Source organism: Salvelinus sp. IW2-2015, linkage group LG8, assembly GCF_002910315.2.
Source record: "Salvelinus sp. IW2-2015 linkage group LG8, ASM291031v2, whole genome shotgun sequence".
Taxonomy (NCBI): domain Eukaryota; kingdom Metazoa; phylum Chordata; class Actinopteri; order Salmoniformes; family Salmonidae; genus Salvelinus; species Salvelinus sp. IW2-2015.
The window spans coordinates 29,747,692-29,762,007 of NC_036848.1; the positions used below are offsets into that span (position 1 = coordinate 29,747,692).

Genomic DNA, 14,316 nt, shown 5'->3' on the forward strand with positions numbered 1-14,316 from the left:
TTTTCCAATGCCTCACAAAGAAGGGCACCTATTGGTAGATAAAAAAAGCAGACATTGAATATCCATTTGTGCATGGTGAAGTTGTTAATTACACACTGGATGGTTTATCAATACATCCAGTCACTACAAAGATACAGGAGTCCTTCCTAACTCATTTGCCGGGGAAGAAGGAAACCGCTCAGGGATTTTACCATGAGGCCAATGGTGACTTTAAAACAGGAGAAAAGTGAGGATGGATCAACAACATTGTAGTTACTCCACAATACTAACCTAATTGACAGAGTGAAAAGAAGGTAACCTGTACAGAATAAAACTATGTTTGCAACAAGGCACTAAAGTAATATTGACAAAAATGTGGCAAAGCAATTAACTTTTTGTCCTGAATACAAAGTGTTATGTTTGGGGAAAATCCAATACAACACATTACTGAGTACCACTCTCCATATTTTCAAGCATGGTGGTGGCTGCATCATGTTATGGGTATGCTTGTAATTGTTAAGGACTTGGGAGTTTTTCAGAATACATTTTTTTACGGAATGGAGCTAAGCACAGGTAAAATTCTAGAGGAAAACCTGGTTCGTCTGCTTTCCACCAGACACTGTGAGATAAAATCACCTTTCAGATGGACAATAACCTAAAACACAAGGCCAAATATACACTGGAGTTGGTTACCGAGAAGACAGTGTATAATCCTGAGTGGCTGAGTTACATTTTCGACTTGAATCTACTGGAAAATCTATGTCAAGACCTGAAAATAATTGTCTAGCAATGATCAACAACCAATGACAGAGCTTGAAGAATTTAGAAAATAATACATGGGAAAATGTTACACAATCCAAGTGTGGAAAGCTCAGAAACTTACCCAGAAAGACTCACAGCTGTAATTACTTCCAAAGGTACTTCTATAAAGTATTGACTCGGGGGTTGAATACTTATGTAAATTAGATATTTCTGTGTTTTGTTTTCAATAAATATGAAAACAATTCTAAAAACATATTTTCACCTTGTCATTATGAGGTATTGTGTGTAGATGGGTGAGAAAGATCATCTATTAAATCAATTTTTAATTCAGGCTGTTTGTCACGCCCTGGCCTTAGTTATCTTTGTTTTCTTTATTATTTTAGTTATGTCAGGGTGTGACATGGGGGATGTTTGTGTGTTTTTGTCTAGTCGAGGGTGTTTGTAGTGTCTAGGGGTTTTTGGTCGAGTTTACGGGGTTGTGTTCAGTGTAGGTGTCTAGGTATGTCTATGGTTGCCTGAGTGGTTCTCAATCAGAGACAGCTGTCTATCGTTGTCTCTGATTGGGAGCCATATTTAAGGCAGCCATAGGCATTAGACAGGTTGTGGGAAATTGTCTATGTCTATGTTGCATGTGTGCACGTAGGTTTGTAGCTTCACGGTCGTTTATTTTTTTTTTTTTGTATATTTGTAAAAGTGTTTGTTTTGTCTTCGTTATATTAAAGAAAAAGATGTTATTCGTATCACGCTGCGCCTTGGTCCTCTCTTCCACAGAAAGACGATCGTGACAGAATTACCCACCACAAAGGACCAAGCAGCGTGTTAAGCAGCAGCAGGAACAACATACACAGGATTCATGGACTTGGGAGGAAATACTGGACGGTAAGGACCTTGGGCACAACCAGGAGAATATCGCCTCCCTCGTGAAGAGCTGGAGGCAGCTAAAGCCGAGAGGAGGCGATATGAGGAGGCAGCACGGAAGCGAGGCTGGAAGCCTGAGAGTCAAACCCAAAAATTTCTTGGGCGGGGCTACAAGGAGTGTGGCGAAGTCAGGTAGGAGATCTGCGCCAACTCCCCGTGCTTACCGTGGGGAGCGAAAGTACGTGCAGACACCGTGTTATGCGGTAAAGCGCACGGTGTCTCCTGTACGTGTGCTTAGCCCGGTCCGGAGCTGCCCCCAGTCCGGAGCTGCCCCCCAGTCCGGACTGCCCCTCAGGTCGGAGCTGCCCCTCAGTCCGGAGCTGCCCCTCAATCCGGAGCTGCCCCTCAGTCCGGAGCTGCCCTCAGTCCGGAGCTGCCCCTCCGTCCAGTGGCGCCCTCTAGGATGGTATTCAGTCCAGGACTCGCTGAAAGGGTCGCCGCTCCAGAGGCGCCACCAAAGCGGTAGTGACTATGGGAAGTGGGGCCACGTCCCGCACCCGAGCCGCCCCATAAGAAGCCCACCCGGACCCTCCCTTCTGTGTCAGGTTTGCGGCCGGAGTCCGCACCTTTGGGGGGGGGGGGTACTGTCACCGCCTGGCCTTAGTTATCTTTGTTTTCTTTATTATTTTATATAGGTCAGGGTGTGACATGGGGGATGTTTGTGTGTTTTGTCTAGTCCGAGGGTGTTTGTAGTGTCTAGGGGGTTTTGGTAGAGTTTATGGGTTGTGTCAGTGTAGGGTCTAGGTATGTCTATGGTTGCCTGAGTGGTTCTCAATCAGAGACAGCTGTCTATCGTTGTCTCTGATTGGGAGCCATATTTAAGGCAGCCATAGGCATTAGACAGGTTGTGGGAAATTGTCTATGTCTATGTTGCATGTGTGCACGTAGGTTTGTAGCTTCACGGTTGTTTTTTTGTATATTTGTAATAGTGTTTGTTTMGGCTTCGTWATATTAAAAGAAGATGTATTCGTATCACGCTGCGCCTTGGTCCTCTCTTCCACAGAAAGACGATCGTGACACTGTAACACAACAAACATTTTATGGAATAAGTCAAGCGGTGTGAATACTTTCTGAAGGCACTGTACATGTTGAAGTGATGGGATATCCCATCTATTTTAAGGTGCACATTTCTAATGCACATTATACTTTCTATGTAATTTCTTATTCTGATTTGATTAATAATCCAAAAGAACTGGTAACCGTTATCAGAATGGGGGGAAAAAGTATTGTTATCTGCAAAGGAGGATGTTTCCATTGTGAAATGATGATGATGATGATGATGATGATTAACTGTTGATATACTGTACATGTGGGTGGTTGTGACTTAGCACTTTTCAGATATAGATCCAGACAGACAGGCAGACAGGCAGGCAGGCAAGCACAAACGCTCAACACACACATGCACATAAACACAGATACACAAATACACAGACAGTCAGAAGGCAGCATTCTCTGCCTGTTTCACTGTCTGTTTTCTGGATCCTGGCATCCACTCACACACCCTTTATCACTGTCACCTAGCCCTAGTCACCCCTTAAGCAACAGACAAATGGGCAAACAGCTGTCACTGTCAAGCGCATAGCATACGTCTGTTCTCAATGGCTGGCAGCTGACAGGTGTTTTACACTGGGTTGATGCATTGGGCTACAGGATGTTTGTCTGATGTTTTTTTCCTTGGACATTTCAATGGTTATAAGGTGTTGTATGTGGTATTTTAGATTAGCTGTGTGTGTTGTACAAAGGATAACTATTTGAACACCACATGCCATTGTTGGCCATTTCCTTAATGCATCTTGAGTCACTCCCTTATAAAAATGACCATTATTTAAATATATTGAGTTCCATGTCTCAGATGTCGGTGACTGGGAACCCCTGGGAGCAACAATTTAACTCAATCGCCACCAGGACCTTCATCTCTCACTGTTACAGGAGAGATCATTTGTGAGGCTGTTCTGTTCAAGGCTGTATATCACAGCTGCTGTACTCCAGTAGACAGAATCTCGCTCTCTCTCGCTCTCTCTCTACGTTACGGATGGACCAAGGTCAGAGTGGCCTGTGCCCTCGAATCTGAAGCAGCTACTGCGTTTCCTGGTGTTTGCCAGTTTTTACACACGTTTCATCCGTGACTACAGCTGTTGGCCAGCCCCTCTCACCTCCACTCCGTTCTACTGGTCCCCTGAGGCAGCGTTCCGGGAACTCAAGCACCGCTTCACTTCCGCTCCGATCCTCACCCAGCCAGACCCAGAACTCCAGTTTGTCGTCGAGGTGGACGCCTCTGACACCGGGGTAGGTGCTGTTCTGTCTCAACGTTCCCCCTCTGATCAGAACCACCACCCATGTGCTTTCTTGTCCCACAAGCTCTCACCTGCAGAAAGGAATTTCGACACAGGTAAGCGGGAACTTCTGGCTGTGAAGCTGGCTCTTGAGGAGTGGCATCACTGGTTGGAGGGCTTGGTTCTCCCCTTCATTGTGTGGACGGACCACAAAAACCTGTCCTACATCCAGACCGCCAAACGTCTGAACTCCCGGCAGGCCAGGTGGGCATTGTTCTTTGGAAGATTCAACTTCACACTCCCTTATCGCCCCGGATCTAAGAATACCAAGCCTGACGCCCTCTCCCGTCAGTTCGCCACAGACAACACAGGTTCCGAGCCAGAAACCATTATGCCATCCACCTGCATCGTTGCCGCTGTCTCCTGGGAGATCAAGTCCCGTATTCGCCAGGCTCAGCAGAACCAGCCTGACCCTGGTAATGGTCCTAGAAAGGCTCTGTTTGTCCCAGATTCAGTTCGCTCTGAAGTTCTTCAGTGGGCCCATTCTACTCACCTCACCTGTCACCCTGGCATGAACCAGACAGTCGCATTCCTGCGACAGCGCTTTTGGTGGCCCACCATGGAGAGAGACTTCCTAGAGTTCGTCTCAGCCTGCTCGGTCTGTGCCCGGAACAAAACCTCCACCAAACCCACTTCCAGTCTGCTTCGCCCTCTTCTCATACCCAGTCGCCCCTGGTCACACATAGCTCTGGACTTTGTCATTGGCCTTCCCCCATCTAACGGTAACTCAGTCATCCTCACCATTATCGTGTGGATAAACATATTTTCCAAACCGGCTCATTTCATTCCCCTCTCCAAGCTTCCATCCTCCAGGGAGACTGCGGACCTGCTGGTATCCCATGTGTTTTGGCTGCATGGCATTCCCACTGACATCGTTTCCGACAGGGGACCCCAGTTTACATCCCAGGTATGGAGATCCTTCTGTTCAGCACTTCGTATTAACGTTAGTCTTTCATCTGGATATCACCCCCAGACCAACGGCCAGACCGAACGGGCCAACCCGGAGCTGGAGACTGCCCTACGCTGTGTGACTTCGGCTAACCCTTCCTCCTGAAGTGCTCAGCTACCCTGGGTGGAATATGCCCACAACACCCTAATCAACGCATGGTTAGATATGTCAGCCTTTGAGTGTGCTCTGGGCTATCAACCCCCATTGTTCCCTGCCCAAGAGGTCGAGGTAGCAGTGCCCTCAGTCCATGACCACATGCGCTGTTGTCATCGCACCTGGAGGAGGCCCCGGGCTGTCCTTCACCGTGCCTTCGCCAGGACGCAATCCCAAGCTAACCGTCACCGTGCCTCAGCTCCAGTCTACACTCCAGGCCAAAGGGTATGGCTCTCGTCGAAGGACTTGCCCTTGAAAGTGGCTTCCAGGAAACTTGCCCCCTGATTCATTGGTCCCTTTGAGATTGATTGTGTCATCAACCTCTCTGTTGTGCACCTGAAACTCACTTAAGATCCACCCAACCTTCCATGTGTCCATGATTTTAAACCTGTCTGCTCCAGTCCCCTGTATCCTCCTGCAGCAACTCCTCCACCCCCTCGGCTCATCAATGACCTTCCTGCCTATACCGTCCGGTGGCTTTTGGATGTGGGCGGGGTCACATCTGCTCCTGCCATGCCCTCTAGTGCTCATCCGGTGTTGCCTTGACCTGCCGCCACTCCCCAGTACTCGCTCCCTCTCCCTGTGTGTGTGGGCGGAGACAGGTGTGCTGGAGTCAGAGCAGATCCCCACCAGCTGCAACCTGTTCCATAATCAAGACCTCTACAAATACTCAGTCCTGCCACTTCCACACTGCCAGATCATAATCTCTGCTCAGTCAGTCTTCTAGCCGTTTGTTCATGTTGTGCCTGTTTTCCCTTGCCTGATGCTGTTTTCCGCTACAGTTTTGCACGCTCTGACTCTGGTCCCTGTCTCCAGTCAGACTTCTCGTCAGTCATGCTATTCTGTCCTGGATTCTACGCTCCCTTGGATTCCCCTCCGGACCTGCTTACCCTGTCCCCACACCTCTCGCTCCAGCCTCAGCCTCCGCACCTGGTTTCCAGCAACCCGCTCGAGCTTCACCTGGCCTGCACTCAATCATCCCCCCGTGTTTCAATAAATACCTTGGTTACCTCGTCTGAGTCTGCTCTTGGGCTCTTGGGTTCCGCTTCGCGTGACACAAAGACAAATAGTTTTGCATTGTTTATTTTATTCAGCCCTCCATTAGAGGTGTCCTTCTTCTCAGACAAATTAGGGATGTTTTGAATAAAATACAAATGAAGAATAAACACAAATGAAGTGAGTGATAGTTTACCGCAGTCGCCACTGGGACCTCCACCTCTACAGTACCTCACTGTTACAGGAGAGGTCAGAGAGGGTGAAGGAGAGGAGGTGTGTTTTTTCTCCTCTCACTCGTCTGTTAGAGGCCGATAAAGACGGCTGCATTCAGACCTGTTCTGTTCTGTTCAAGGCTGTATACACAAGTAGACAGAACATATCTCTCTCTTTCTCTCCTGTCTACCGGTGGTGTGTAAATAATCCTTGCTGTGTTATCAGTGAGAGAGAGAGAGCAGGCTACAGCTCCATTCTACCCAGCCATGCGGTAATTACATCATATTATACACCCTTCAGAGACCACCCCCCCCCCCCCCAACCCATAAAAGTGTGAAATGAAAAAGGGAAGTGCGGAGCGTGAGGTTGGAGAAGGGGTTTGGATGAAAAAGCTCAGTCCACAGTCCATGTGGAGTGATTTCCCGTACACCCTTATATGAGGTATACTTTCTGGCACCAAATGTTAGGTACAGGCTGTCATGTCACTGTTACATGAGCTAAGAGGACAATATTTTTTTTCTAAATTTGTACGTACTGTATTGACCTCAAAAAGGTGGAAATGTCACGATTGTTATGTATTGATGAATATTTTTATATCACTGTGGTACAAGCCATCTGGGCTGTGAATATAGCAAGCTCACCGTGGTCTAAGCATGATCATTCTGTCTCGGCTGATTATGTGATTATATTCATAATTTCCAACCTCAGATGGAAGTTCTACACTATTCTATTTCCTGTTTTCATTTCATGACATCACACCAAATATTAAAGGTCAATTTAAAAGGTTTTAAAGTCCACAAATACACGTTTCCATTTGAGTTTTTTTCTCTCTTTACTTTCTCTCAAGTCTCATCATAGTGATTCCAGTGGAAGCCATCCATAGATAGCCTGTTGATAATGCTCTATGTCTGTGTCCTCTCCGCAGCTCTCCTCTTGCTCTACGACGTCACTAACAAGGCCTCCTTTGACAACATCAAGGTAAGACTCAGTCCCGTGTCAGTCCTGTCTGCGGAGCTCATCAACTTTTAACACTACATAAAGGCTTTTCTTTCCATCTCCTTCCTCCCACCTCTATATATCTGGCATAGTCGAACCACTGGCACCCCGCCATTCTATTCACTTCCTTCATTTCTCTTTCATTGACATCTATGTCCACTTTCTCCATCCATTTCCCCATTACCGTCTAACCTACTCCATCCCTTCCTCCTCCCTCCATTTCTGCCTCATCTAACCGCCACTCTGTGTCTTTCTCCCTCTATTTCTTTCACTTTGTTTGATTTGAGGTGACTTGATAAGCTGTTCCAGTAAGTTGTGTAGAATAACATTACAACAGCTCTGTCTTGTTTTGTAATATACCATTTTGAAATAGAGCTCATGGTGAGGTCAGAGATGGTTCTGATGATGATGATGATGATTATAATGGTGATGGTGATGATGGTGGGAGTGTGTAGGTGTAAATCCCAGGTAGTTATATCTCTCTGATTTTACAGGCTGCTCTCCAACGAGACTGTGAATTTGAGGCCATTGCGACTCCATTTGATGTAACCTCATCTTTTCATCCCTTCAGTCTTCTCCACAGACTTAGTACAGTCTATTGATTAACATTAAAGGACAAGAAGTCTTGTCGACTGGGGGCTTAAACATGGCCAATTAAATGGCATGTAGTCATCAAAGAGAGAGGCTATGTCGCGTACCCACCTGTTCCCACTGCTGTAACTGCAGCTGGTTCTCCTATCATTAATACATGGGAAAACAGGAGGTACATACTGTAGAGGTCCCTAGGGAAGCAGAGACAGCGTGGATACTCTCACTTACTTTCACTTATTCTGATCAACAGAAAATTACTGGGGGGGGGGTTCAAAATAGGGGAGGGTGGTGTAACTTCGTTTTTTGCTTTGGGGAGGGTTGTGTGGAGTTTTATTGGGCACAGGGGAGCGTAGTGCATCGTTCCCTGGTTTACATGAGCTATTTTGCAGGTTTTCCTATATACAGTATACTGAACAAAAATATAAATGCAAAGTGTTCCATTTTCTATGTGCCTCCCATATCAAGGGGTTTTGATACTTTCTTTAAACACTAGACTATGCCACAGTACCCACATGGGTTGCCGCCGTCGGCTCCGGGCTCATATTCGTCACACTTGCACCTTTGATGTTCCCTCTCCAAAGACCATGAAACAACATGTTTCGTTGCCCATGATGAGGCTTTTTATCAGCTATTGACCTCACGATAAGCCAGATTCGAGTCATTTCCATGACAGCTTTGTGGTGCTGAAATGTGACGTGTCAGCCACAATCAATCGGGAGGTGGACAGCGCATGGTGTTGAAGTTAGGCTAATTCGAGTAATTCATTTCAACAGTCTTCATTTTAATTTAAAATGAACTAATAACAAGAAGGCTTTGTGTTGTGGCAAATCTCTTCCTATCACCTCCTTCCAAAGATGGCGCCGACAGACATGGCAGCTCTGCTTCTAGCTCCTAAGCAACTTTGCAGTATTTTTTTGTGTGTGTGTGTTATTTCTAACATTATTAGCCCACAATGTAAAACAATTTGGAATACTAGTCACTTTAATGTTTACATACCGTTTTACTCATCTCATATGACCAGTACCAGTCAAACACCTACTCATTCAAGGGCTTATCTTTACTATTTTCTACATTGTAGAATAATAGTGAAGACATCAATACTAAGAAATAAGTTGTCAGAACACAACTGATTGGCTCAAACGCATGAAGAAGGAAAGAAATTCCACAAATGTTATTTTAACAAGGCACACCTGTTAATTGAAATGCATTCCAGTTGACTACCTTATGAAGGTGGTTGAGAGAATGCCAAGAGTGTGCAAAGCTTTCAATGCAAAGGGTGGCTACTTTGAATAATCTAAAATATATTTAGATTTGTTTAACACTTTTTTGTTTACTACAGGATTCCATATGTGTTATTTCATAGTTTTGATGCCTTCACTATTATTCTCCAATGTAGAAAATAGTACAAATAAAGAAAAACCCTTGAATGAGTAGGTGTCCAAACTTTTGACTGGTACTGTATATTTTTTTATCTTTTCACTGTAAACTCCTTCCTCTTTCTCATTCATATACCGTATCTCAGTACCATATTTATGTTTATTACCTATGTGTTCGTGCAGATTACAGTATGATAAATCAACTATTCCCATTTGAGTTTGATGGATCCCTGCCTGCTTATGTTTCCCATGCATAATGCACGCATGACAGCCCTTCTACATCCACAACCTAGAGTTTCACCCTCATACTGGAGCAGAGTGCATGACAGCATTAGCATTTTAAACAGGTGCTGTTTAGCTCTTCAGAGGCAGGTGCATTGAGAGAGACAAGGGGTGGGAGCAGAGGCGGACTAATTGATTTTAGGGCCCCAAGCAGATGCCAGTCTGTGTACTTGTGTACGGCCACGCGTGTGGGAGTAAGAGAGGAACCAGTAGACATCCCATTGTGTCACATGCAAGGTGAAAACATTGCCGAGAGCACCACCGAATGCACTTAGTGAGGAACAAACCATGCTGTTTATCCCACTATAATTCTATTGCTTAAATGACCTTACATCTGTAGGGGAACTATGACCAGGGCGATCACCGACCTGTTTTGAAGTCAACCTGGACTATTCAAATGAGTTTTCGCTTTGGGACTTCAAACATTTTGTTCATCATGACTGTGTATTATGAATACAATTGAACTAAAACTATAAACTATTGGGGCTCTATTTTAACAAACCTAATGCATTGGTAAATATAGGTTTGGGGTTGTGTCGGGAATATTTGTGCTATTTTCAAAACCGGAAATATGGGCTCAGTAGCTGGCGGTGGCGCGAAAGGTCTGGGTCGTAGGTGTGTCGAGGCTTGACCACTCACTGGCCAATTAGAACGTGTTCCATGGCTAAATATGTGGTTACTTCAAGTTGTGCATTTATAGTCTTTTATGTATTGTGTTGTCATCACCTCCAATTCGAATGTTAGTCCGTTATAGCCCAGTTTGTTAAATCGCTTACAGAAATCAAATATATTTAGGCCTATCCCATCTTTGCTAAATATGTTGAACATGTTTGATGCCAAATTATTTTTWWTTTTTTTTATTTTTTATTTAACCTTTATTTAACCAGGTAGGCAAATTGAGAACACGTTCTCATTTACAATTGCGACCTGGCCAAGATAAAGCAAAGCAGTTCGACACATACAACAACACATAGTTACACATGGAGTAAAACAAACATATAGTCAATAATACAGTGAAAAAAAAAAATAAGTCTATATACAATGTGAGCAAGTGAGGTGAGATAAGGGAGGTGAAGGCAAACAAATATATGTATAAATAAATAAAAATATAAAAGGCCATGGAGGCGAAGTGAGTACAACACAGCAAGTAAAATAAAAACTAAAAAAACAATGGAATGGTTGGTTTGCAGTGGAAGAAAGTGCAAAGTAGAGACAGAAATAATGGGGTGCAAAGGAGCAAAATAAATTAATAAATAAATACAGTAGGTAAAGAGGTAGTTGTTTGGGCTAATGGCATGACTTCAATAGCCTTCGCACTGATATAGGGGGTAGGCCTACTGTAAATTGCATTATGTCTGCCATGTCTGAGTCATGGACATGCCAAGCGTTGTCTGTAAGCAAGATTAAATTCACTACTGATAACGTCTAAAAGTCTAATTCTTGAATTTTGGGACCTCTTTAGGTTTATCAAAATAACATTGAATTTGGCCTTTACTTCTATAGCCCATAGAAATATAAGAAAGCTCAATACATTTTGTTTTTTTAAGACACCTATTTAACCCCATATTTTGGTTGGCACAAAAGTACCTCCATACTTCCATTCGTTTGTATGGGTTACCTTCAGACGAGTCCCACTCTTGTGGGGGTTGTAGAGCAAAACGGAGAACACCATTGTGTTTTCCATAGAGTGGTCGTAATAGTTTGGACGCTACAGATGTTTTAGTAAGAAGACAACATTTCGGGATGTCTCATGGTCTGACAAACACCGCTGTAGCTCGGCCACCTTCCACTACAGATGCTGAAGGCCGACATAGGCGGATGGGGTAGATAGAACAGATTTTCTTTATTATGTTAGATTGATGCATGGGTGCGTCAATAGACTCTTAAGGTTAAGGCTTAAAAAAAGAGTGAATAATTCCAATCAAATTCGAATAAAAACAAAACTTGTTTTAAATAGCCTTTGTATAAATACAGTTACAGACACCATAATTGCTCCCCGTGGGCATATAATATTTAGGCAACTTAGACTATGGAGGTTTTTGCGTAAATCCAAACTTTTGACTGGAGCTGGGTAAGTCCACTCACCATGAATACTGCTCCCTAATATAATGTTTTATAAATTGTATTGCATGCAAGCCATGGATGGACAATCTCACCATAAAGCCAAGGACGATGAACCATTCTAATAAGTTTGGTTTTTAATCATATTAAACAGAACACGAGCAATTGTTACAAGGAAAATCATTTAAATGTTTCTAAATACGAGGGTTATCTCTTGTTGAGCATATGGACACATGGATGGGGGTTTCACGCACGTCCAAAATAATAACGGGAGCTGGCTAAAATAAGGTGAAAAGGGGATGTTCTGTTCTTGCTGCTTCCAAACTTGATCATATAATAAAGCTTTGGTGATTCATATTTATTTCAAAGCAGTCTCACGAGCCAGACCCTTCATTGATATTTCAACACATTTGACAAGGCAAGTCAGTTAAGAACAAATTGATTGGACAAATCATGTCCAATCAATTGAATTTACCACAGGTGGACTCCAAGGTGTAGAAACATCTCAAGGATGATCAATGAAAACAGGATGTACCTGAGCTCAATTTCGAGTCTCATAGCAAAGGGTCTGATTTACTTATGTAAATAAGGTATGTCTGTTTATCATTTTTAATACATTTTCCAAAATATATAAAAAACTGTTTTCGCTTGGTCATTATGGGGTATTTGGTGTAGTTTGCAGATAAAAAAATGTTGTATACATTTTTGAAAAGGGCTGTAACATAACACAATGTGGAAAAAGTCAAGGGATATTAATTCTTCCCGAAGGGACTGTATACAATATAGTCTGGTGAGTGTGCATAGAGTCAGTGCAAGATAGGGTCAGTGCATTAATGAACTAATTAACAGTCTTGGGAGTACAAGCTGTCTTGAACCTTGTTGGTCCGAGAGTTGATGCTCCGGCACAATTTTCCGGACTGTAGCAGAGTGAACAGTCTATGGCTTGGATGGCTGGAGTCTTTGGCAATTTTTCAGGCCTTCCTCTGACACCGCCTGATATAGAGGTCATGGATGGCAGGGAGTTTGGCCCCAGTACTGGACTGTCCGTACCACCCTCTGTAGCGCTTTGTGGTGCATTTGCTGTACCAAGTGGTGATGCAGCCAGTCAAGATGCTCTCGATGGTGCAGCTGTGGAAATGCTTGAGGATCCGTGGGCCCATGCCAAATCTTGTCAGCCTCCTGAGGGGGAAAAGGCGCTGTTGTGCCCTCTTCACATCTGTGCGGGTGTGTGTGGACCAAGTTAAGTCCTTAGTGATGTGGACACCAAGGAACGACCCACTCCATTACAGCCCTTTCGATGTGGATGGGAGCGTGCTCTCCCTTCTTTGTACTGTAGTCCACGATCAGCTCTTTGGTACAAGTCTCTGACCTCCTCCCTGTAGGCCGTTGGTGATCAGGCCTACCACCGTTGTGTCGTCAGCAAACTTGATTATGGGTGTGTTGGTGTCGTGCGCGGCAACGCAGTCGTGAGTAAACAGGGAGTACAGGAGGGGGACTAAGCACACACCCTTGAGGGGCCCCCGTGTTGAGGGTCTGCATGGTGGAGGAGTTGTTGCCTACCCTCACCACCTGGGGACGTCCCGTCAGGAAGTCCAGGATCTAGTTAGAGAGGGAGGTGTTCAATCCCAGGGTCCCTAGCTTGGTGATGAGCTTGGAGGGGACAGAATTCTCACACATGGATTGGGTCCAGGGTGTCTGGCCCAATGGCCTATTAAGAAACTTTATATTGGTGTTTCCTTTATTTTGGCAGTTACCTGAACATGCTGCATGAATGCTTCTTTGTGTTTGACCCTATTCACAACATTATATCCTTGCGGTGATGGTCAAGCTTAGGTGGTTTGTTCGACAGCATCCATTCTGTTTTTCTTTTCAAGCACTCCACTCTGCAAGACCATCCCTCCATTCTTCCATCCCTCTCTCATTCTCTCTATCTCTGTTTTCCGTAGAGATGTGGACGGCCTTGAGTGCTCTGTTAGTTTGAATGGAGAGATTTGAAGAGTAACCTTGGAGAGATTGTCGGGAGATTGTAGACTAGCTTGAACTGGTTCCCACCCATGCATTTTCATGATAGGTTTAATAGAGCTACAGATCGGTTCAATAGAGATGCAAATATTATTTTACACTCAAAATGAAGAGGGGAAAGGAGAAAGGCAGGGGTATAAGGAAGAGGAATAGAGAGAGAAAATGACAGAGAGAAACAAACAGACTACTGAAGACAGATTTAGAATTAGGTGTAAATCATTTCTGAGTTCATAGTTATTTTTCAGATGTTGATGTGATACCTGTGCCATGTGGTGTGTCTAGTCTGAGACCGAGACGGAGACTGAGGGCAATAGTGTGGAATCCTAGCCCAACAGACTGATTTGAGACCAATTCCCAGCTGAGCTTGTTATTGGCTGCTGGGTAATTTGTTGCCTCTGCTCCCTCTCTTTCAGGCTGATTGACGATTGTAACAGTGCACACACGCACTCGCACACACACAAATTAAACACACACACACATTAAACACACACACACACACCAGCTTGCTCATATTCCAATCAAGGTTTCTGTATTTATTTCTGTCTAGCTACATTAGTAGGCAGAAATGGTCCACAGAGCAGCAGGATGAAACGTTTATTGTTCAAATTTGATCATAACTGACTGCACAGGAGTCATCCTGACAAAGGTACAAATGTCATTAATCTCATAAAATACATCATTTATT

General features: G+C 44.3%; 1 protein-coding gene across 1 annotated transcript in view; it reads left to right on the forward strand.

Annotated features, from left to right (window-relative positions):
- The window catches only part of LOC111967022 (ras-related protein Rab-26), an 83,584-nt gene that overhangs the window by 43,187 nt on the left and 26,081 nt on the right, over nucleotides 1-14,316 (forward strand). The window contains exon 5 of the mRNA XM_023991927.2: nucleotides 7,229-7,281. Within this exon, the coding sequence (XP_023847695.1) occupies nucleotides 7,229-7,281 (53 nt within the window). The remainder of the gene's footprint in view (nucleotides 1-7,228; nucleotides 7,282-14,316) is intronic.